Raw genomic sequence first — 26,404 nt, 5'->3', positions numbered from 1 at the left:
ATAGGGTGATATAAAAATGACTTTACAACGAAACATTGTACCGAAGGAAACAGGAACTAAGCGTAAAAGATAATTGTGTTGTCTAATGAAAGTAAAACATATTGCTTGGATATACAATTGTTAATTAGGTGGATTAGGCTTCCTGGCAATACCAATACATAATAAACGCCCCTATAACTTTTACTCATAACTCAAAACACAACCTTAACCTACGAACCTAACCTAACTTAAGTAATTTTAAATCCTTCGATAATATATACATTAGACGTACTATAATGTTAAAATAAATTGTATTTAATAACAGTGTATGTGTTTAATTATTTGATTCAGATTAGAACTTTGTTGTTTGTCAAAGCAAAAATGAACTACCGTAAATTGGGTTTACTTTGCGCCACTGGAAAAAAGATATAAAATGTCTTCATAATGCTACACTTTACCTACACCACAAACTTGTGGCTGTATTCACTGTTGTATATGCCCAAACTAATTACACGTTGAGTTGGAGCATTCACGCATTCTTAAGCTGTTCTGGTGCGCTAGTAAACGTTTGTGAGAGAAACAGTGTCACAAATGCTCTGAAAAATCTAGTATATCTTGCTCTTCTGTTGACATAGAACAGGTAAATGTTTTGGTATCATATATTTGATGTATCATTTAGTTACTACCACAATATTTTATTTTAACAAAAAGCCATAAAAGTATCAAAATATAACAAAAATGGGGATACTTTGCTCCATGAAAAAGTTGAAAAAGAACAAGAGTTTATCGATTACATTGACAGAGAAACATCACGCAAAAAAACAAGTATTCTCAGATGTTGTGAGCGAAGTCGGGCAATGTTGCGTTTGCTTATGAGGCAGAAAAATTCGAGGGTGAAATAATCAGCTTCACGGACGAACAGGTGATAATTAAGATAAGGCAGAAATCATTGAAAGCGTGGAAAAACTAGACCAGATGGTCTACTCCTGGGATGATGTATTAGGACTCATTAAAGCTGTTCAGATATCTAAGAGAGGATTTTTCAATATTCCGGAATTAAAAGCATGGTGATCTTAGATGTATTACTTCTTCACCGTTCCCTTAAACTACATTAACAAACATTTAAAGAAAAAATCCTGTTCCTTAAATTAGAAATTATAAAATACATTTTGTATCTTTTACATCTTATTTGTTTTTGACTAATAAAAATATCAAAAAAATGCTTATCTATGTAATAAATCCAAGTAATGCAATATTAACAATGTTTGATTGGACTTTGCTTCCCAAAATAATACAGCGATAGTTACACACCTTTGAATTTAATGGAGCAAAGTTATATCTCCAATTGAAATGGTTTGACCCAATTTTTAATTTAAAAAAATACCTGGAGTGCCTTTTTCCAATTTTTTTTTCAAAATTCAGTTTTGAGAATTTGCCTTCGCCATCTACTACAATCCTGGAATTCTATTAATATTTTCTATTACATTTTGTTTTATTTATCCTAAAAGTGGAGCAAAGTAACCCCAGTTTACGGTAAAACTTAGAGTTGGTGAGGCAACATTATGACGTCATCAATTTTGATGACGTGAGTTTACTGTTTTATTGAACGTATTATAGACATTGAGTAATATGTAGTTTTGTGATTCCTAATCAGTCTGATAATTTTGCCAACTACAGTTGGATGCGGTAAAATGCCCGTTATCATTTACCAGATGATGCGGACGTTTGTAGGCGACTCTCGTTCATAAGTAAGTAATTATTTATCTTATCTCGACCCTCCCATTTCTACCGATTCAATTCCCAGTCGATGAAAGCTTACCCTTATGCCAGCAGGCTCGTTTCCAAGCGCCGAAGTCGCCTACTGCGCACAGCCACTACGTCGAACGTGCCTACAACTTTCCGGTTACTGCCGCGTCCGTCCCGCTACGCTATCTCCATTCCGCGACCTCCTCGTCACAACGAAGCGTCGGTCGTTATAGCTCCGCCGGTCACAGTCGAGCTTTTCACCCGCATCCACCTGTCTCGTCGTTGTCTCGACATCAACAGGTTACCGGCCAAACAAACGCCGATCGCGTGCACCGTCTAACCCCGGCCTACCAAGACCCAACGCGTCCGTCCTTATCGGGGTTGGTGTGTTACGCGCAGAGCCATATGGAGTGGCGGTTTTAGTTCATGTTAGTTCTTTTTTGCCATTACTGTGACCGTTTATTGTTCGTACTTAGTGAGAGGCGAGGGGAAGAAAAGGAAGACCGCCGGGAAATTTCAACGTTACGTGCTCGCCTTTGATTGTTCGTATTTACACCCGTTACCATGGAAACCTGTTTCGGAGTGGATAAGTCGTTTTATGACATAGGCTCATCTGACGAGCTGAAGGAATTGTGGGAATCGGACTTGGACCCGGTAAGGACAATTTTAACTGCTTTGAATGTCAAAACGTTTCCGGTTAAGTGAGTGAGAAGGGAAATTACGGGACCCATTCAATTTTAAATTATTTCTATCAGTTTCATTATACAACCAGAGTTACCGGTATATTTGATTGGAATTTAAATCATATTATAAAACACAACTTGACTGATGTTTTATTCAATCTATAACATATGTTGTTTTCACTAAAATCTGCACTTCATGTGGCTAATCTTTTTTCCTAATAATCATTCATTTATGATCGATTATCCCAATTTCCGATCAATAATTGATTTAAAATTGTAAAAAATTTTGAAATTAGAGGTCGATAAATTAATTATAAAATATATTTCTTTTAATTTGAAGCTTTATTCTGAAAAATCGGTACAATGTTATTACAAAGCTACTTTTTCCTATCTCTCAGACAATTTATGGAATCCGCAAGAACGATGAATCTTAAGGCTATCCACGAATCGATTTTTTGGTATCTTATATATAGTGGAAGCGCTGCTGAGACAGGTCACGACTCATATGTCGGATCAAATAGTAATCAGAAGAAGCAAGGACTGGAGAATACAGCGGGTGGGGTAGCATTTCCCATTTTAATGTTTCCAAGAATGTTTTCACCGATTTTGCAACACGTGGTCGAGCATTGTCATGTTGAAGAATTATATTGTTGTCTTAGCTCGTATTTAAACTGTTTTTCGCGCAGTGCTGGGCTCTAAACACATCAATTATTGTCGATACCGATCCCCATTGATGGGCATATCAAGTAATGCCTTCAAATCTTCGTCGTCAAATTTTTTGACTGTCTAGAAAGCTCTTTGTCTTCGATGTCAAAATCGCCACTTTTAAAACGTTGAAACCAATATTCACATGTCGAATGGGGCATGGTTGCTATAAGCCTCACTTGGCGTTCGATGATTTTCATCTTCAAAACTTCCCGCAAGTGCAATTTACTTTGATAAAAATACAGACATTTTCAACGTACAGACTTCCAACGAAATGACATACTGAAAAATGAAGCTTCAACATGAATTTGGTTAAAAATTTGATTATATGCGATGTAATGCACAATAAAATCATATATTCTAAATCCTTTAAAATTAATTTATACGCCTATATTTATAGAATAAAACTAGTTTCATATATTGAAATTATTTAAACTTTATAAATTATTAATAATTTTTGATGCAAGATATCGTTTCATCTATGAACTGTGAACATATATAGAACTGTTATCAGCCATAAATTATAGTTATATTTAGGACAATCGAACTATTTATTAAGGTTAAGTTAATTGTATTTTCGTCTATCTGTTCTGTCTAGACTTTTGGCGATGTCTTTCGTTCATCGAAGATTTGTCTTGATTATCTTTAGCTCGGTAAAAGGTCGTTTGTTCCACAGCGGTTAACATTTAGTGAAAGCAGTTTACACAAGAAAATTGTTAAAATGGATCTTTGATTATTTGACTAATTTTAATTTAAACTGCTGTATTATTTAACACAGATAATCTCTCTCCATTTTTATATTGAACATTAATTAGATTTTAATTATATAGACCCTATTTAATATATATTTTAATATTGGTCTTTAGAATTTAAGCGTTTATTGAATAAACAAGACACAAAGATTTATTAACAGACTTCGGCTGTATAGTCTATTCAAATTTTTTTTAGTAATGCACTATGGATATTTGTGACGTCGAAATATTACAATGTTGCCGAATTAACTCTGAGTTTTAGTTCAGTTTGGCTTTGACATACAAAAAAATTCTAATCTAAATAAAATAATTGAACAAAAATATTATGAAATATAATTTATTTTAACATTATAGTAAATCTAATACATATATTATCGAAGGACTTAATACTACAATTAAGATACAGCTATAATAGTTTATAGGTTAGATTTGTTTTATTTACATTTAACTCTTTTCAACTCCATCCATGAGGTGAGTTTCTAGACTAGGTTTTATGTAATGGTATACCCCTGGAGGCCTAATCCATCTAATTAACAATTGTATATCTAAGAAACGTATTTTACTTTCATTCGAGAGCATATTTACTTTTTTCGTTTAGTTCTTGTTTTCTTCAATGATGTGTTTACTTGTCAAGTCATCTTGGTATCATTGTATATTTTATTTCTTCTTCTACTATCTGTGTACACCATTCTTCATAAAATTAATCACTGAATTATGTCTAATGCATTTACCATATCTACAAAACAATTAGTATTCATTCTCTCCTCATTGTACAACTTGACAACATTGACAACCAGACGGCGACCGGCTGTCAGATGTATGAAAAATTCTTGAAAGCAATAGTGATAGAAAATTTTAACTCTTACCTATAAATTATTGTGGCTGTATAATTAACTGTAGTTTTTAGATTTACTGTAATGTTAAAATAAATTATATTTCATAATATTTTTGTTCAATTATTTTATTTAGATTAGAATTGTTTTGTATGTCAAAGCCAAACTGAACTAAAACTCAGAGTTAATTCGGTAACATTGCAAAATTTCGACGTCACAAATATCCATAATGCATTACTAAAAACACGTTAATTGTAAGCCGATTTTCAAAATTCTTTTTTTATTCGAAAGAGTGCCCTTACGAGGTGCTTCCAGTGAAACCAAATCGGGATCTGTTGAAAAGCTCAAATTTCAAAGGAACGTAAAAAGTTTTCACATATTTTTTATCTAAAATAATTAGTAATTTGTGTATAATGTTATTGCTGAGCACTAACTATAGCATATAAGATCCCGTAGATATATTGTAGAGAACTGCTTATATGGTATAATCGTTAAAGCGTTTAGCACCCAAACGGAGGCCGCGGGTTCGATTCCCGCGGAGACAATAACTTCTTGTTGTTGTTTAGTTAGAACATTTGTCAAATCACCTAGGCGAAGTAGCGGAAAATATTTTAACACAAAAATTGAACGACTCCAAAAAATAAATTAGGAACTCACTAAAAATTTAAAAATAATCAAAGGTAGATTTTTAACACAAAAAACATTTTAAAATAAAATATGTACATAATAATTGTAATAACTAAATAGAAATAATCAAAACCCTTATTTAACCTATCTATCACATGTATTTTTTATTCTACCGTATACTTACAATTTAGCTTAATACCTACCTAACTTATTTATCTATTTACAATATTATTTTAACTACTACCAACTGATTACTTTGAAGTCGATGTCGAGCCCAAACAATACAAATCTAAATTAATGTAACTGTTTGGGTTCGGCACCGACTTTAAAGTAGTCAGTTGGTAGTAGTTAAAATAATATTGTAAGTAGATAATTAGGTTTAGGTAGGTATTAAGCTAAATTGTGTGTATATAGTAGAATATAAAATACGTGTATCAGATAGATTAAATAAGGTTTTTGATTATTTTTATTTAGTTATTACAATGATTGTTATGCACATCTTTTATTTAAATTTTTTTTTGTATTGAAAATCTAAGTTTGATTATTTTTTAATTTTTATTGAGTTCCTAATTTATTTTTTGAAGTCGGTTTTTTTTTGTTAAAAATACTTTTTTAGTTGGTTATTGGCTAAAGTATGAATGGTTTTTAATTTTTTTTTGATTAGAGACTATTAAGTCTCTTGTTAATGAATGACAGTTATTTCCTCTTTTTTGCCTTCGAAAAGAGATAGGTTGTTTTTCGAGATCATCCATCAGTTTGTTTAGTAAAAAAGTGAATGTTATTTTTTAATTAAGTTGAAATGAAAGTATGCGTTCGAATAAGGAATTGTTAATTTCAATTTCATATAATGAATCAATTTGACATTGCTGAAATAATTATTTTTCTAGTCAGTTAAATTTAATAAGGATAAGTTAACTACTCTTATCTCTATAACTATCTCTCTCTTCAATAAAAAATGATGCAAATATTTATATTATTAAACTATTTATACAATCTAAAAATGAAAATAAAATAAGTGCTTTATTTATTTAAAATTGTTCCTATTTCACCAATTTATTTTTTTATCAAGTAATATCAAAATCAGCTTTTGAGTGCATGTCAAAATAGTTCATTCTCATTTTTATTTGTTTTTTGTGTAATTAAATTTTACTTTAAATTTATGTATTTAAATAATAAACAGTTGACTCGTTTATTGAGGTATAATATTTATAAGGTCAACTAGGTTTACTTAATTTTAATCTAGTTTATTCACTTAAATGAATGTAGTAATTACTTTGTTGCAAATAGTTTTGCTGTTATTTGTTTATGTGACCATATTTGTTATTTAATTAATTACTTGTAGCGTTTTTGGCGATTTTTTGGTCCCCTCTCTCTTAGTGGTGTTTAATGAGTTTTGGCTCGACCACCTCCTCATAATGTCATGAGAGAATTATTTTAAGGATCGATTTAAAAATGTTTGTGATTGTTTAAAATTTGTGATTGTTCTGAGCAAGAGTGTAAAATCCGACAAGGAAAATTCCAGTCACGTCAGTAACCAGGCTGTGTAAGACCGAATGTCTTCTGGGATGATTTCTAAAGTTGGTCACTCGTCAGTTGGTAGGCTTAATGCTGAGAACCGTGGTTCGGAGCCCACGTGAAACTGTAGGTCCTGTTCAGATAAACCTCTAGTTGGTAAAAGGAGACTTTAAAATGTATATAAAGAAAACAATTCTATTCATTATTTTTATTTAAGAATGATAGTGATAAAATTTATCAATAAAATACTTGGAAATGGAAATCACTACAAATGACAATTTGCATATCGATTTTGCAAGAAATATATTTTACTTTAAGCCAATTTTCTCGTATTTTACACTGTTTTTTTTGCGGAAAAAGCATGATATTTGTCCAAGACCTCACCCACAACATGAGATTTCTTATCTCGCCTTATCAATGTAGTTTTTAAATTTGTAAATTAAATATTATTACTAAATATTAATATTAATATTATTATTATAAATATATATTATTGTAAACTTTACATTAGTTTTATAATTAGTTTTAACTCTGTTGGATTAGTTTATTAGTATATTCGTATTGTAATACGGTGAAAAATGATTTTTTTAAATTATATTACTGACCAAAAAATGTATTTACTATTTACAGTAGTTCAATTAAAGCATTCTTAAAAACTATTAATGATATTCGAAAATTCCGAATAGGTGTGCTACTCCTATCCTATCCTATTCTATTGATTTAATACCGTAACATTGCAACATTTATCCGAATACGCCCTCGTAGTAGAAAATTCAATTCTTCTCTAACAATGATGCTGTGAAGATATTTGCTTTAACAATAAAATATGTCAATTAATGATGAACCATTTGTACGCATATAAATGCCAATAAAAAAGAAACAAGGTCATATAGTTCATATATATTTAAATCTGCGTTTAGTTTTTTTTTAAACTCGAACTGTATTTTATTGATCTGAATCAGGCAAAAGCACGTACGTACACGTAACTATTAGCATAATTGACTGTTATTATTTTTCGTAAAGTTTTATCTTTAAGAATGTTTAGTACGTTGTTTAGTAATAAATTGTTTATGAGCTCAGTTTAATTATAACCAATCCGAAATAAATACGTAGCTGAGTAAAATTTAAATATGAATAATTGTTTCGGTATATCAGAACAAATTCATTATTAAGCTTTCAGTTTAAAGTTTTTAATTCATAAAATTTTACGTATATAGGTGATAATACAAAAAAATTGGATAGTGTTATAGAGATTTCTGAGATTGTTAGGTTTATCTTTTTGTTGATCTTATCAAAGAAAAAATACACAAATTGCCACTAATCAGCTGATTTATGGTCATGCTATCCAAGAAAAAATAACACTCTAACACAACTATAAAGCAATTTTCCATTGCAACGCATTCGTGCAGAATTATTGAATTAGACTTAATTCAACATATTCAGTTTTGTAATATTTAGATGACAGATCAGATCAGATTTAGATGTCTGATTTCTAATAACACAACATTTTGGTATAATTTATTTTAAGAAGGTATTTATTGAGAAACTTTGGTACGATTTATATTAATCAAAATATTTTTCATCGTTTTCTACAGCATTTTCGCATCTTTCAATCATCGATCCATTTTCGTACTTATTAAGAATTTTGTAATTATATGCCAGCGAGACCATGCTTCATAAATCTGAACAAATGGTAATCAAAAGGTGCTATGTCTGATGATTATGATTGGTGCAGGAAAATTTCTTTTTTAAGCCGCAATAGCGTATCCTCTATTTTACCGCGTCACCCGCTATTTTACTACTTTGGCTTCTTACATTAGTACAAATTAGATATAAATAGACTGTATGCCGGCGTGGTGGCGGAGTGGCGCAGTACTGTTGAGATAGCCGCGGGTTCGAATCCTGCAGGGCCATGGTCGTAAATTTATGTTTGTGATTGTTCTAGGCAAGAGTGTAAAATCCGATAAGGAAAATGATCCCAGTCACCTCAGTAACCAGGCTGGGTAAGACCGAATGTCTTCTGGGATGATTTCTAAAGTTGGTCACTCGTCAGTTGGTAGGCTTAATGCTGAGGACCGTGGTTCGGACCCGACGTTAAACTGTAGGTCCAGTCCAGATAAACCCATAGTTGGTAAAACGAGACTTTAAAATATATTTAAAAAAAGACTGTATATACACCATTATTATTATATTTAAGGCCATCAATTAAGTTGAGCGAATACTGCAAAGTAAATTAAAAAAAACTAAGAACTGTTAAACTTTCGACATTACTCTAGAAACATTGATCAGAAGTTCGTTTTGAATTCTCAGGAACGTGACTTGATTATATGAATGGGCTGTATTTCTGTATGCGAAACATCGAAGAAACAAAACGAAATCGAGCGATTTTATTGAGATTAATAATGGGTGATGAAAAATGTATAAGATACGAGAACATTGCTCGAAAATGATCCTGATCTAAACAAGGTGAATGCTCGCAAACGACAAATACTGCATTAATGAAATAAGGTAATGTTGAGTGTTTATTGAATTGAGACTGAAAGGAAATCATCTATTATAAGTTGTTGTCTTCCTGTAGAATTATATAATAATTGCAACGTAAGTAGTGATAATTAAAATATACCACCGGAATTGATTAAATAAGAGTAAATCAGAGATAAATAATATGTTTCAAATATACAACGACACTGAGACACAGATAGAGATTTATCGGATAAATTAAATATAGTTTGGAATTTCCAACGACAGTATATTATCTGTTCAGTTCTTCGCCATATGTCCTTTAATCAATTGAAGTTGATATCCAGAGCTGGGCAAAATACAAGCTTTGCTTCAATTAAAATACAAAATACTATAGTATATGTATTTAAAATACGAAATACAAAATATTTTTAAGTTAAATATACAACGACACTGAAACACAGATAGAGATTTATCGGAAAATTAAATATAGTTTGGAATTTCCAACGACAGTATATTATCTGTTCCGTTCTTCGCCATATGTCCTTTAATCAATTGAAGTTGATATCCAGAGCTGGGCAAAATACAAGCTTTGCTTCAATTAAAATACAAAATACTATAGTATATATATTTAAAATACGAAATGCAAAATATTTTTAAGTTAAATATACAACGACACTTAAACACAGATAGAAATTTATCGGAAAATTAAATATAGTTTGCAATTTCCAACGACAGTATATTATCTGTTCCGTTCTTCGCCATATGTCCTTTAATCAATTGAAGTTGATATCCAGAGCTGGGCAAAATACAAGCTTTGCTTCAATTAAAATACAAAATACTATAGTATATATATTTAAAATACGAAATACAAAATATTTTTAAGTTAAATATACAACGACACTGAAACACAGATAGAGATTTATCGGAAAATTAAATATAGTTTGGAATTTCCAACGACAGTATATTATCTGTTCCGTTCTTCGCCATATGTCCTTTAATCAATTGAAGTTGATATCCAGAGCTGGGCAAAATACAAGCTTTGCTTCAATTAAAATACAAAATACTATAGTATATATATTTAAAATACGAAATGCAAAATATTTTTAAGTTAAATATACAACGACACTGAAACACAGATAGAGATTTATCGGAAAATTAAATATAGTTTGCAATTTCCAACGACAGTATATTATCTGTTCCGTTCTTCGCCATATGTCCTTTAATCAATTGAAGTTGATATCCAGAGCTGGGCAAAATACAAGCTTTGCTTCAATTAAAATACAAAATACTATAGTATATATATTTAAAATACGAAATGCAAAATATTTTTAAGTTAAATATACAACGACACTGAAACACAGATAGAGATTTATCGGATAAATTAAATATAGTTTGGAATTTCCAACGACAGTATATTATCTGTTCCGTTCTTCGCCATATGTCCTTTAATCAATTGAAGTTGATATCCAGAGCTGGGCAAAATACAAGCTTTGCTTCAATTAAAATACAAAATACTATAGTATATATATTTAAAATACGAAATGCAAAATATTTTTAAGTTAAATATACAACGACACTGAAACACAGATAGAGATTTATCGGAAAATTAAATATAGTTTGGAATTTCCAACGACAGTATATTATCTGTTCCGTTCTTCGCCATATGTCCTTTAATTAATTGAAGTTGATATCCAGAGCTGGGCAAAATACAAGCTTTGCTTCAATTAAAATACAAAATACTATAGTATATGTATTTAAAATACGAAATACAAAATATTTTTAAGTTAAATATACAACGACACTGAAACACAGATAGAGATTTATCGGAAAATTAAATATAGTTTGGAATTTCCAACGACAGTATATTATCTTTTCCGTTCTTCGCCATATGTCTTTTAATCAATTGAAGTTGATATCCAGAGCTGGGCAAAATACAAGCTGTGCTTCAATTAAAATACAAAATACTATAGTATATATATTTAAAATACGAAATGCAAAATATTTTTAAGTTAAATATACAACGACACTGAGACACAGATAGAGATTTATCGGAAAATTAAATATAGTTTGCAATTTCCAACGACAGTATATTATCTGTTCCGTTCTTCGCCATATGTCTTTTAATCAATTGAAGTTGAAATCCATATCTGGGCAAAATACAAGCTGTGCTTAAAATACAAGCTTAAAATACAAAATACTATATTATATGTATTTAAAATACGAAATACGAAATATTTTTAAGTTGTGTATTATAAATACCAAATACAATATTTAACTAGTTGTATTTGAAGGTATATATTTGTATTTGCTAGGTATCTGTACAAACTCATTAATTGCGATTTACTTCTCATAAGCGACACTATAAATTCGCAAATATATCTTCCCTCCTGTGGGATAGGGACATATTAATTGATGCCTAAAGTATTTTATGGCTATCGGTATCGGTATCGGTATTTGGGACTTTTGGATATAACAAAGTACATTTAGCAGTTGCTGAATACCGTGCTAACACGAGTCTCTTTTATGAAATTATTAACCGACTTCGAAAAAAGAGGAGGTTACATATATTACCAAAAAATAAATAAATATTAATATAACTGTTTGGGTTGGTAGTAGTTAAAATAATGTTGTAAACATATAAATGGGTTCAGGTAGGTGTTAAGCTAACTTGTGTGTATATAGTAGAATATAAAATACGTGTAGTAGATAGGTTTTTTTTGTGTATTAAAAATCTAAGTATGATTGTTTTCTAATTATTAGTGAGATCTTTATTTATTTTTTGAAGTTGGTTCAATCTCTTTGTTAAAAATATTCTATTCGTCTCTGTAGTGCCAAAATTACTTAACGCATGGCTGACACATCTGAGGTGTCTAGGTAAATATGACTCTATTAATAAACTTAATTAATACACCGAAATTTCGTGAAAGTAATCGTTTAAGAATGAAAATAAAAATTGACAAGATATTTAACAATTTGACGTACAATACCGCAATGTGACATGTGATGCAAATTACATGTTTATGAAGTAATTGAATTATAGATACGAAATATGTCTTTGTATTTTCATTACGTATTTTAATATATCTATACAAAGGTATCATGTTTTCGATCTAAATGAAGGTGAACACACAATTTTGCTACTTGCGTGCCGATAGAGCTGCAAATCTTGTTGTTGTAATAGGTTTATAGACATTATATGTTTATTATGTTATATTACTTGTTAGTTATCAATATTGTTAGGAGTATATGTATTGCCAGTTGTAAATGAAGTAGGCGAGATCGTAACTTAATCTCTTCAGTCACAAGGAATGTTATTTTTCTACAATATACTAGATAAAGTTAATTAATTTTAATATTCAATGATTATAATGTTTTAGCAGGCTCTTGTTTGTCTCGTCTTGTATCAGAAACATTTATGGTGATTATGGAATATTATCCGATGTTATATCAATAAATATACACTGAACATGTTTATTTAGTTAGAAATCATTGAACAGCAATTGAAAATATATTATAAATTATTATATCATATCGGCTTTCTTGTTTCAAAATTTTTAATACAAGATAATATACACCAATTTTTAAAATGCCTGTAATATCTACTGAAACACTATCATTGGACTTTCAATACCAATTAACTCTGACATTCATTGTATTGCTGTAAATAAAAGATAATTTCCTTAAACTGTGTTAATTGTTATAATTCTAAGTAGTATTTCATTACCATAATAAATATTTTTCTGAAATAAGATTGAGTAAACTAGAACACACACATTGTAATCGTTTTAAATGAACTATAATTTTTCAGAAAATGATATAGATTCAAATGCGTTATGGTCTTAGTATGATATAATATTTAATTGAATCATGATCATATCAGGCTGATATGAATTTTAAGAATGATACTAGGAAAATACGAAAATAAGTTACATTTTTCCTGCTTTTATTTACTAAAGCAACTATTACTGAAGCATTTATTAAAGGCCATTATTAAAGGCCGCTTTTAAAGTAGCATTATATACATACATATCAGCATATAATGTCACTTAATAGATCATACTTGATACTATTATAAGAATATACAAAAATATGTATTAGCCGGCTTGGTTGGCGCAGTGGTAAAGGCGACAGGACGGTCCACCTACTGTTGCGATAGTCGCGGGTTCGCATCCTGCTGGAGCATGGTCGTAAATTTATGTTTGTGAATGTTTAATATTTGTGATTGTCCTAGGCAAGAGTGTAAAATCCGACAAGGAGAATGATCCCAGTCATGCCAGTAACCAGGCTGGGTAAGACCGAATGTCTTTTGGGATTGGGTCCAGTAGGTCCAGTCCAGATAAACCTTCGTTGATAAAAAGGAGACTTTAATATATATATATATATATATATATATATATATATATATATATATATATATATATATATATATATGGAAAAAAATGGATGTATTACTGTATCGGTTTAAACAGTAATTAAATCACACATTTGGGTAAATAAATTAACTGAATAAAAAAACAGCCACTCAGTATTTTATTTTATAAGTAAATACAATTGAAAAGGGTTCATATTTTCGAAAATAACACATATTTCGAAGCAACGTCGTTATCTATATTTTAAATCCAATACTTTTGAGATTACCTTCGTACGAGGGAGATGAAAAAGGGAACCTGTGGAGTTTTCTGTCGATATCTTAGCGATAAACAAAGACACCTTATCAGTTATAATTTTGTAACCTATTGTTTTTAAATATATCTTATGTTCATATTTTTATGATGATACAATAAAATGAAGATACTATCTAAATAATTAATGGAATAACGTTAGATACAACGGTATATTGAATAATTGGATGGCCTGTAGTGGCGAACGTGATCATCTGGTCCATCTGTAATAAGCGAACGAAAAGCGTCGATAAATTTGAAAGCATTGGAAACTAACCGGTTCGGAAAAATTACGGAAGACCGGTTCAATGACGGTGAACGACGATATTACTCGTCATACCAAAGTTATCGTAATAGTCACTTTATTAACAAGCGTTAACTGATCAACAAATACACCTTTTCGGTACACATGCTCATCACTACATGAAAATTTAATATTACAGTTAACGATATATTAAGTTGAGAGTGAATTAATTTATTTTATGTTTGTAAAAAAAATCATCCGGTTTTGACATATATAATTTAACCCATTGTCATCTTAATATAATTCAGTTATTTATAGCTACTCTTGGTACAAAGTTCTTTATAGATAATTGGGCCTTCACTCTTTTTATTAATTACTATTGTAATAATTCTCTATCAACAATAAAATATAATTAATCTTGAAAATATGGTGCACTATAGCACCGCTATAGTAACTGAACTAGATTATTCAACAAATTCGCGAAGTACCATCTATTAGCCGATAGTAGAAGCAAAAATTCGACAAAATGTTAATAATTTATCAAAAAAACATAGCACATAGTTAAAAAGATCTTTGCTTAAAGTACTGATTGTATCAAAATGCATCTTATTCATTAGATTTTTTTAAATTAATTACGTCTTGCATTATATATGCTTAGTACAATCTTAATTTATAAATTAATTTATTATTGCTATTCTGTTGTACTTGCATTAGTACACAAGCAAGGCGGGTACGGAATTAATGCATCAGTATATATATATATATATATATATATATATATATATATATATATATATATATATATATATATATATATATATATATATATATATATATTTTTTTTTTTTTTTTTTCGGCGATTTCTCCGTCAATTGTGGGTCGATTTTCAAAATAATTTCTTTATTCGAAAGAGTGCACTTCCGAGGTGACCCATTGGAACCAAATTAGGATACGTTGAGGGGAAGGGGGGCGGTGAGGAAATTGAAGGTATACAAAAATAATAATATATTTTTTTGACATATACAAAACATTAAATTACCAAAAAATAAATAAATATTAATATAACTGTTTGGGTTGGTAGTAGTAAAATAATGTTGTAAATAGATAAATGGGTTTAGGTAGGTGTTAAGCTAACTTGTGTTTATGTAGTAGAATATAAAATACGTGTAGTAGATAGGTTTTTTTTTTGTGTTAAAAATCTAAGTATGATTGTTTTCTAATTATTATGAGAGATATATTGAGTTCCTTATTTATTTTTGAAGTTGGTTCAATTTCTTTGTTAAAAATATTCTATTTATGTCTGTAGTGCCCAAATTACTTAACGCATGGCTGACACATGTGAGGTGTCTAGGTAAATATGACTCTATTAATAAACTTAATTAAGACACAGAAATTTCGTGAAAATAATCGTTTAAGAATGAAAATAAAAATTGACAAGATATTTAACAATTTGACGTACAATACCGCAATGTGGCATGTGATGCAAATTACACGTTTAAGAAGTAATTGAATTATAGATACGAAATATGTCTTTGTATTTTCATTATGTATTTTAATAGATCTATACATAGGTATCATGTTTTCGATCTGAGTTAAAAGAAGGTGAACACACAATTTTGCTACTTGCGCGCCGATAGAGCTGCAAATCTTGTTGTTGTAATTGGTTTATGTGACATTATATGTTTATTATGTTATAATAACTTATCGTATCTTATTCGGTCGTAACTTATTCTCTTCAGTCACAAGGAATGTTATTTTTCTACAATATACTAGATAAAGTTAATTAATTTTAATATCCAATGATTATAATGTTTTAGCAGGCTCTTGTTTGTCTCGTCTTGTATCAGAAACATCTATGGTGATTATGGAATATTATCCGATATTATATCAATAAATATACACTGAACATGTTTATTTAGTTAGAAATCATTGAACAGCAATTGGAAATATATTATAAATTATTATATCATATCGGCTTTCTTGTTTCAAAATTTTTAATAGAAGATAATATACACCAATTTTTAAAATGCCTGTAATATCTACTGAAACATATCATTGGACTTTCAATACCAATTAACTCTGACATTCATTGTATTGCTGTAAATAAAAGATAATTTCCCTAAACTGTGTTAAAATGCATCTTATTCATTAGATTTTTTTTAATTAATTACGTCTTACATTAGATATGCTTAGTACAATCTTGATTTATAAATTAATTTATTACTACTGTTCTGTTGTACTTGCATTAGTACACAAGCAAGGCGGGTACGGAATTAATGCATCATTCTGATTTCCCTGCGTATTGTCCAGTAACCGCATTGGTTCCACGTTGCCGTGATTTAACAACATTATTTCATGTTTTAGGGCAAAATTTTGGGTTACTTCGTATATTCATTTGATTTCGAAGTCATCGTGTCGTTTGATGTTTTAGTGCAACCTAATATTTGAACCCCATAGGTCCAAATTAGCTTTAAGATTGACTGATAAACCAATCTCTTTGATTTTAGGTCAAGTTGAGATAAAAATAAAAACTTTTTATTTGCAATCAGGTATAACGTATTTTGTAATCTAATATTTCTTAAATTTCTTTGTTAATTTAAGCAACAAAATATGCGACTTTTGATGTTACTACTATACAAACTAAACAGGATCTCAAAATCAAGCTTCTTCAGATAGCTAAACATGTTTGGAATTATATTTCACGTTTCTGTAATGTTGGTTTTAACATATGTAATCATATTGCTGATAGTATTTATTTAATGTTACCTTTGTATACATATTTAAATAGGTGATAGATGGTTTTAATAAATTGTATTTAGAAATCTGATCGGTTTAGACTAGATGGAATTAGAAAGGTGACATTTCGTACTAAAAAACTTGAATTGAACTGAAATTGGTAGTTTTGTGAATGGTTAATTCAGCTTTTTTTAAGCTCATGTCAAAGATGGACAACGGCAAAGGGAAAGTACGCGATTATAATTTTTTCGTTAAAGTTGTAGTTACAGTATTTATGGTTTTTATACTCTAACAATCAATCAGGGCGCAATATTGGTTTCATTGATGCTGTTCCGGTAATTTGGTATTTGGTATTTGGTAATATGTCAAATATGCACCACGTCCTGAACGACCAGTTGTTAAAATCACCTATTTCAATCAGTTATTTTAGAAACATCGTTGTATTTATAATTTGTTATTAATATTTTTAATATAGATCTTTTGACGCGTTTTTTTGTCTATTTTAAAACTAACCTATATCAAATATTTTTGACAAAAAAGTTGAACCGACTTCAAGAAATGAATAAGGCACTCACTGAAAATTAAAAAATAATTAAACTTATATTTTTAACACAAAAAAAAACATTTTAAAATAAAATATTACATAATCATCGTTGTAACAACTAAATAAAAATAAACAAAAACCGTATTTAACCTATATAGGAGCGCTTCAGGCACCCGAGTCCGCTACCTAGTCTAGGTGATCCGACAAATGTTCTAACTAAACAATATCTGATTATTATAGATAAGAAAATATGTAAAAACATTGTACGTGTCTTTGAAATTTGAGCGTTTCCCTCGATTTCAGCCCCCTTCCCTTTCCCCAACAGATCCTGATTTGGTTCCAACGGGACCACCTCGGACATGTACTCTTTCAAATAAAAAAGAGAATTTTGAAAATCGGCCCACAATTGACGGAGAAATCGGAGAACATACATTAAAAAAATACAGCCGAACATGGAACCTCCTCCTTTTTCGAAGTCGGTTAAAAAATAAATGTAGTGTTCCCGACTTTACGACAAAGTGCCTCATTTTCGGTGTCTTTCACGGAATCGTTAAATTATACGAGTGCACTTACCCATGTGACTTTTATTATGCTTCTTAAATATATCCGACAGGGATCTATATCGTCGGCTAGACTTCATGATCGCAGACGACATTAAAAGCAAGTCATTTTAACAGGTAGCATTTTTTTTGGAAGTTTTATGAATAGGTATTCATTATGTTACATTAAGTATTAAACTATAAAATGATATGAGACGGATTAATCAATAGTGTTATGCCATGACACAACATTAGACTTGTAAATTGTCTTTTTAATTTGACCGGCATCAGTATAAAGATATATTTACATAATATATTGTAGTTTATAAGTTATTTATAACAAACAGTTCAATAAGTAGTGTCGATTAATGTTACACTACTTATAAAATCATGTGAATTCAAAATTATGGTCAAAAATACAGTGATTTTACCAGGAATATAATAAGAGCAGGTATTGTTTAGAAATTAATTTTCTCTGAACAAAATATAGACATTGCTGTAATCAAAGATAAGTTTAATCAATAAGATAAGTTTATATCAATATATGTAATATCAACAATACTGTTGCTGGTAGATTATGATGACTCTAAAGGCAGCAAATTAGATTAGACCGGCAATTTACCTGAAATATCGAGACAATAAATTATTTAGTGGTGATTTTTTAATAACTTCTTAATTCACAAATAAAAAATGAAGAAATATCTTTAGCAAAATAAAATTATCAAATAAATTTTTCAAAATAGAATAAACAGTTTAACATTAAGTGTTTTTCGAGAAATTATTAAATATCTAGAAGCCATAAAAGTGATTGGAAATTTAAATAATAGAGTAATGACATATATGGGGACCTATATAAAGGCGTGACTAAATTATGCGTTTCGAAACCACCAGAGAGCGCGAGAAGCAGGATTATTTACAGTGGAAAATTCAAAAAATATATTTTTAATTAAATTATATTTTTTATATATAAAATATATACACTATAATAACAATATCAACACTGTTTAATATTTGAGCACTAAATTCGTTCAACAAAATGTTAAAATAACATGAAACAAATATGCAACATTTTTCGTTAGCCTAATAATATCATGTTAAATATATAAGACACTATATATGTAATTTTTAACATATGTAAATATATTTATTTTATTTAACATTATTGAAAATTTTTCAATTTCTACAGCATTTATTATGAAAATACATGTTAAATTGCTGCTTAGTACTTTTTCTCATCCATTAAAATAAAGAATTGTTATTTATTATATTTTATACTACATATATACTTAGTGCTTGGTCTTCTTAGTGTTGTAGTGCCTGGTTTCGAACTCCTGAATATGTACCTTCAAACAGATTCGTATGTTATAACTTTCAGATTTCAGATCTTCTTTCAACAAATATGAAAATACGAATTTAACTTATTTCTAATTTTTTTTGAAGATCCTAACGTGGACTGAACTGAAACTTTTGCTGATTGCAATATTGAACTTATATAGCCACTTATATAGGTAAACGATCTGTGAATACATGATATATATTTCAATTTAATTATATATATCAAGCGTAATAAAATATTTATTATTTAAATTTCCCTATTAGGGAATAGCATCTTCGTAATTCAATAAACATTGGAATAATTAACGCTTGGATCTATCATCTGGTCTGAAATGACACAAAGAACAAACCTTTCTGTACCTATGTATACTTTAAAAAACTATTTCTGGGTTATAGCAAGATACTTTGGAAAAGAATGGACGCCATTTTAACCTTCATATTATGGAACTCAACACTTTTGCTTCGTGTGGACACGTTGACATAAAACAAATTTCGTTAAAATAATACATAAAAATAGAAAAAAAATTTTTATCAAATATATCCTATAACATTTCAAACTAAAGCATAATATAAAAAGCAACTTTAACTTCCCGTTCTAAGTCTTCTAACTCTATTATAATATATAAATTATATATAATCAATGAGTGAGAATAACCAGTGAGTTCAAATTTATAGAATTTTGCTTGAAACACACTTTGGACAATTTTCACTCATTAAAGGTTGTTTTTACTTGTATTTAAAATAACTGATACTTTTAGTGATAACTGTTGATCCCAGAAACTGTATTCAGCAAGACATTAATAAAGCTATCTGTTCAAAGTTATTTATGATTAAGTACGACCCCATATATAGACCATAAAAGGAATAATATAGATAATACGGGTTGAAAGACATAGAAAGCACAGCCTAATGAATTATATTTTCTCATTACATTTCAGTTCGGCATCAGCTAATTAATGAAACGACCTTAAAATATACAGGATGTTCTAATTTTGAGTTAATGCAGGGATAGTGGGGAGAGATGGGGTATGGTTTTAGTGAAAGGTATTTTTTCATTAAGACATATTTTAGAATAGTTATCCGTACGCTGAATCCCTGCGGAAGGTTTTGTTAAAAAATATTTGGACTCAAAGAATCAACATCGAGATTGACCTATTATTTTAACAGAAGAAATCGCGCTTCGAGGGCACGATTCACTTATTTCAGACATTGATCTATTTTAGTTATTCCTAAATCGATATCCTTACAAAATTAAGTTCTTTTTATTAATCTCTTAGAACTTCAACAATCTGTCCGTAGGCAATAAGTATTATTTTATGATTTCCATTGAACAGTATAACTATATTGACATAAGAAGTTTACTTCAGTAAGTGATCTACTGTACAAACTTATAATCTAAATCTTAGTCTAGATATTATTCTAACTTATTCTAAAGATTATTATACCTCTATTATAACAGTCTTTCAGAGTACTTTCCACTATCATAATGTGTCCACTAACACACTCGTTATGGGTTCTAAGGGGATATCGCGCTGAATCAGTCTGTTGGAGACGTAACAGTTTATTTTGGAAAGACTGAAGTTACTTCTATATCTGCCATGTTAGATTTGCTAGTAGTACCCCACAGTTCCACTACCACAGGTACAAATGGCCCTAAATATTGACTTATACAGCAAAACCTTGTTATCCTAGGATAATTTAGATTTACGTCGTATCAGCCAATACAATTTGGTTTAGTTTAAGCCCAAGCTGTTTGGGTTTTGTCTCTATATGTTTTTTCCATGTTAAAAATCGATTTCCATCGATCAAAATGCATTCCCAGATATTTAACATTGTCTGCTTGCGGGAGTCTATAATTATTCAATTTTACCAAGGGACTAGTTCTTTTACAAAGTGTGAATGTTACATGGATAGATTTTGTCTCATTTCCTTTGATACGCTATGTTCTCAACCACAATTCGACTTTGCTAGATGAGATCGGAGGTTTCTTGTAGCTGATATTGGATCATCGTGTGATGATAAAACAGCTATATCGTCAGCATATGTTTTAACAGTGGTGTTTCTTGAGGTCGGTAGTTCGTTCGTTCCGTTCGTCGGTAGTAGTAGTAGAGTCGGTAGCTGTATACAATAGATATAAATATGGACCAAGAATACTTTCCTGCGGAACACCTGAATATATTGGATGTAGGTCAGTGTATTCCTCATCCTGTTTCACAATAAAATGTCTGTCTGTGAGGTATGATTTCAATAGTTGAAAGTGCGTATGGGGCAAAAGCTTTTTCAAATGAACCTGCAGTCCAGTGTGCCAGACCTTGTCGAAGGCTTGAGATTTATCGAGAAATGTAATATTTTCTTATCATTTAAGTTTTTGTTAATGTGTGTATCTGTTCTGTTATTCCGTCTTTATTACGGAAGCCAAATTGATGGTCCGGAATAGTATTTCTCTCTTCTGTTATTTTATTATTTTGAGTCTCTTTATGTATAGTTTTTCAAAAACTTTGGAGATCATAGGTAACAGGCTTATAGCACGATAGGAGGAGACGTCTTCTGGTTTTATCCCTGGTTTAAGAATCATAATGATTAGAGCCACTTTCGAGGTGCTGCGAAAGTAATTAAGTCTTAACATGACATTAGATATAAACGTTATTAATTTAATTCACTTTCCTGAGAGCTCCTTTAAGATTCTTCCATTTTCAAAAAGTAGAAACTAAATTGTGAACATTTTGATAAATAAATTATTCGAAATTTAAGTTTTCCCTCGGCATAGTTTATGCTGGCAAACGAGTTTTTTTGATCTACGCAGTGTAAGCTTTCTGATGTTGATTTACTTTATCGCCAATAAACCGTTTAGTCTCAGGAAAAACGGAAATGCCTTGGCTGTTTATTCAAAATAGTTACAAACAAGTGCGCTTATAGTTACTGGTACTCTATAGTCAGTTCCATTTTCTTTCTATTTTCATCGGTTGTTTTATGAGCTGCAACATATGGTCGCTCGCCGATATTTTTGAGATTCAAATGATTCGTCATCGAATATGTTCCGTATGATTTTCGAGATCAGACTAAATATTGTGAGGCTAGTAATTAAATAGCAAATAAAAAAAAAATGAAAACAATCTTACGAAAAATAGAATTTAAATTAGTAAACCAATTTTTATTTTGTGCGTTTGTCCGCATGTCTTCGCTTGGCTTCCATATTCCCAATTTATGGAAGACATCACCATCATCATAGAGAAACCTATTTAGTAATAATTAATGAGTTGTAATGCAAAGTCATGGGAAAATAAAATTGAATATTTACTAATATTTGATTTTAGTTTTATTTTCATGTTTTATCAAATATCTTTCAATTCATATAGCAGCAAAATATACAACTTCTTAAAAGTCATAAGATACATAAGAAACTTAATACGTTTCAAATATGTAAAATATTCAATCTTCTAAATTTTCTACTATTATTAACATTTTCAGGATAAAACAATATCCCGAATGAAAATTTTAAAATTAATAGTAACAGGTGTTATATTAATGGCAACATTTTATATTGCTAATGACGTCATATGTTTCTCATGTATATCTTTGAGCTTCAGGTGTGTTTTTATCTTATCAGTTACTGAAATTGTGTTTTTACATTCATGTATTTAATTATTAAGTTACAAGCAGAATTATTTAATTTATTATTAATACTTTTTAATTATTTCGCTTGTAGCTAGTTTTATATTACCTTTAAAAATATTATTGCCTTAGGCAAGAGCGCAAAATCCGACAAGAAAAATGACCCCAGTCACGGAACAAGTAACCAGGCTGGGTAAGGCCGAATGATCTCCAAGTCGGTCACTTGTCAACGCCAGTACACAGGTTTAATGTCGAGGACTGTGGTTCGGATTCCACGTTAAATAATAGGTCCAATCCAGATGAACTCTAGTTGCTAAAAAGGAAACTCTAATATATATATAAAAAAATACAATAAGCACTGTAATTAAATTATATTTAATTTTTTTGCATAGTGATGTTTAAAATTTGTACCTTTATTCCCCTTATGCAAGATGGTTTTCTTTTCGCTAAATTCTTTAAATGCTTGAGCATCGTTCAGGAAAATATACCTTTTTAATAATTTTTTTTTATGTTTTAAGATGATGGCCTTCAATAGCAAATATATTCAAATCAAATAACAAAAGTAATTAATGTTGAAAAAGCAATTTTTGCAAAAAAAAGCATGATCAGCATCTTTATACACTGAACAAGTCAATGTTAGTAAATGGAAAACTGCTTTTTTATATAGAGAAATGTCAAAACAATCGAATTTAACAGTTAAGTTAAATTGTTTAAAAGCCGTCTTGGTGGCGCAGTGGTAAAGGTGATAGGACGGTCCTCCTACTGTTGCGATAGCCGCGGGTTCGAATCCTGCTGGGGCATGGTCGTAAATTTCTGTTTGTGATTGTCCTAGGGAAGAGTGTAAAATCCGACAAGGAAAATGATCCCAATCACGCCAGTAACCAGGCTGGGTAAGACCGGATGTCTTCTGGAATGATTGCTAAATTTGGTCACTCGCCAGTCGGTAGGCTTAATGCTGAGGACCGTGGTTCGGAGCCTACGTTAAACTGTATGTCCAGTCCAAATAAACCCATAGTTGGTAGAAGAAGACTTTAAAATATATTTTTTAAAAAAATTCCAAAAATGAAAAGTAATATATTGGTCGAGAGTTATATATATGACGTATAATGGAAACGGTTTTGAAATAATGAGGAAGTACGAAAAAGAATCGATGATTGGATCATAGCCAAAGCAATGTTATCGAAAAAAGAACAAATCTACATTTAAAATTACAGTTTGTTTACATAATTAGAAGGGATTTCTCCTATCGGAAATGAACTAGGTTAAACTACCGATTCCAATTGAGATAAATATCGAGATGAGTGTGTTTTACGAAGAAAAATATAATATATTACGTAAACATCAATTTTTCAAACCTTATCATTGAAAGTGGTTTACAAAATCTTGTTCTTGTTATGTAACTGATTAAATATGTTGTACATTTGTTGCAACGCCGGTTTTAAAACACTACTAGAGTTTTATGATAACGACGATGATTCTTTAAACATTATTGTGGAATAAACAGAACGTTTAATATTTTAATTGCTCTCGTGCTATTATCAGAAATCTTTGTCGATTTTTAAGTTTGAAATGTGACTGATAACGTACAGATAGTATTACTGTTTGCTCGTAATAAAGTTAAACTTGGTTATCGTCGTTTTTATCAAACATTTTGACTAATTCTCGTATTTACGATAGACTATTAATATGTTGCTATAAGTTCGCGCTTTAATTTTTCGAAATCAAATGTTAAATTATGTTAAATATTTACTTTGGTTGGCAACGTTTTATATATTTTAATAGTGTTAGATATTTGGATCGGAAAATAAAATACTTGCGCGGATTTAAGACGTATATCATAATAATTTTTCATATAATAAAAATGTTAACGAGGATAATGACACATATTAAGTAAGACAATGAATAATACAATAATCACGTAAATATGAAGAGGAATATTATCATTATAAGAGAGATGTGAACTGTACTAGATGGTACTAAGGAATGTATCCCAGAGGTTTTTTTAAATTATTATTCCAAATTGACCAAATAGAACCAAATGGTCTTTTGCTGATGTCGCTTCGTGTTCAGGATAGAGAAGTGTTTTGCGGACGACGGAGACCCTGAGTTACGACTGGGATTGTCGTAGTTGGTTTACTATCGAGGTTTGTGGATGGGTAGAGATTTAATCAAGGTGTTGTCGTATTCTAATGCGCCTATGGAGAACCTTACGCTGAGCATATTCATGAAATTCGTCACATCGGGATGCCTGATTCGAGGTGAGTGTTGACGTTCCTCATAAACCATGGGGCATTGCATAACGCGCGGACTTTTTTGGACTGGAACTCTTGGAGTAGTGCAAGTTGTCTCTCAGAGACATACCTGTACCACACTTGTGCTCCGTAGAGGCAGACTGGAAGAACTAGCATTTTGTACAGAAGAGTGGAAATAGTATGTTATATACGCCATTGCCTTTGCAAATAGCATGCTGAAATTGAGCAAACCATTGGAACCTGCGGTCGAACTGGAAACCGAGATATGATATGTTTTACTTTTTCGATTTGCAGGCGATAAGCGCGGAACTCCTTCTTAGGGTGGAACTGTTAGTGGAGTGGGAAATGAGCTATATAGAGGTTGAACAAGGCAGGGGCTAGTGGAGCACCTTGCGGGACTCCTGAGGAGATCTGTTTTCGAGAAGAGACTGCCTCACCGATCCTCAGTTGAAAGGATCTACCGTCCAAGTATGAATCAATCAGGGAAATTAGATCATAGGTCTACCGCCTAATTGTTTAGCTTTAAATATTAGGCCGTGGTATCATAGTTGGTCGAACGCTTTAGAAATATTTCAAAAGATGGCTCCGGCTTTGCGACCTTTTCTTAGTGAGGCTTGAGTGTTTGGCACGGAAACCGAATTGTTCGTTCGGGATAAGTGGTGTACGTCTGTAAGCTGTTTAAAGCGTGTAGTATCCCTTTTTAGGCAAGTTTGGAGAGAAACATTATTTACATCGCTGGTCTTTTATACATTTTTGAACAGCCTCGAGACAAATTACAGCGCTTTCTATTAGTTGTTCTTCTTCTTTTCTACATTGGCTCTTGTATCGACATAAATGATTATATCTCAATTCAATCTGATCAATGTAAAAGATACGAGATACATATCTTTAGATACGATTTATTTTATCGAAATATTATTATCAAATTACTTATAATATTTACTACCAATACCTAATATTATAGAGGATTATTGGTTGGCCTTAATATAAAATTATTACTGTTGATTATATTTGATCTATTTCAATGACCGAATTGATTATTTGTATAATATCACTTCAATGAATCAATGCCAATTTGGTCGTAATCAACTCAATGAAATAATTCAATTCAATTAGTAATGGAACAAACAACTACTGGAGGCTGTTGGAGGTGATCCTCAATGAGAGCTTAAGATGTT

At 30.5% G+C, this 26,404-nt stretch overlaps 1 protein-coding gene across 2 annotated transcripts in view; it reads left to right on the top strand.

Annotated features, from left to right (window-relative positions):
• The first annotated feature begins 1,915 nt into the window (after positions 1–1,915).
• Positions 1,916–26,404, top strand: part of LOC143191251 (cyclic AMP response element-binding protein A) — a 194,377-nt gene continuing 169,888 nt past the window's right edge. The window contains exon 1 of one of the 2 annotated variants that reach the window (XM_076396141.1): positions 1,916–2,379. In XM_076396141.1, the coding sequence (XP_076252256.1) occupies positions 2,290–2,379 (90 nt within the window). In that variant the 5' untranslated portion in view covers positions 1,916–2,289. The remainder of the gene's footprint in view (positions 2,380–26,404) is intronic. The other variant, XM_076396140.1, reaches the window with a different exon arrangement.

Source organism: Rhynchophorus ferrugineus, unplaced genomic scaffold (genome assembly GCF_030347505.1).
Source record: "Rhynchophorus ferrugineus isolate W39M unplaced genomic scaffold, kcgeb_rfMv2 rfM2, whole genome shotgun sequence".
NCBI classification, from domain to species: Eukaryota; Metazoa; Arthropoda; class Insecta; order Coleoptera; family Curculionidae; genus Rhynchophorus; species Rhynchophorus ferrugineus.
This window is presented reverse-complemented; position numbering and strand designations above follow the sequence as displayed.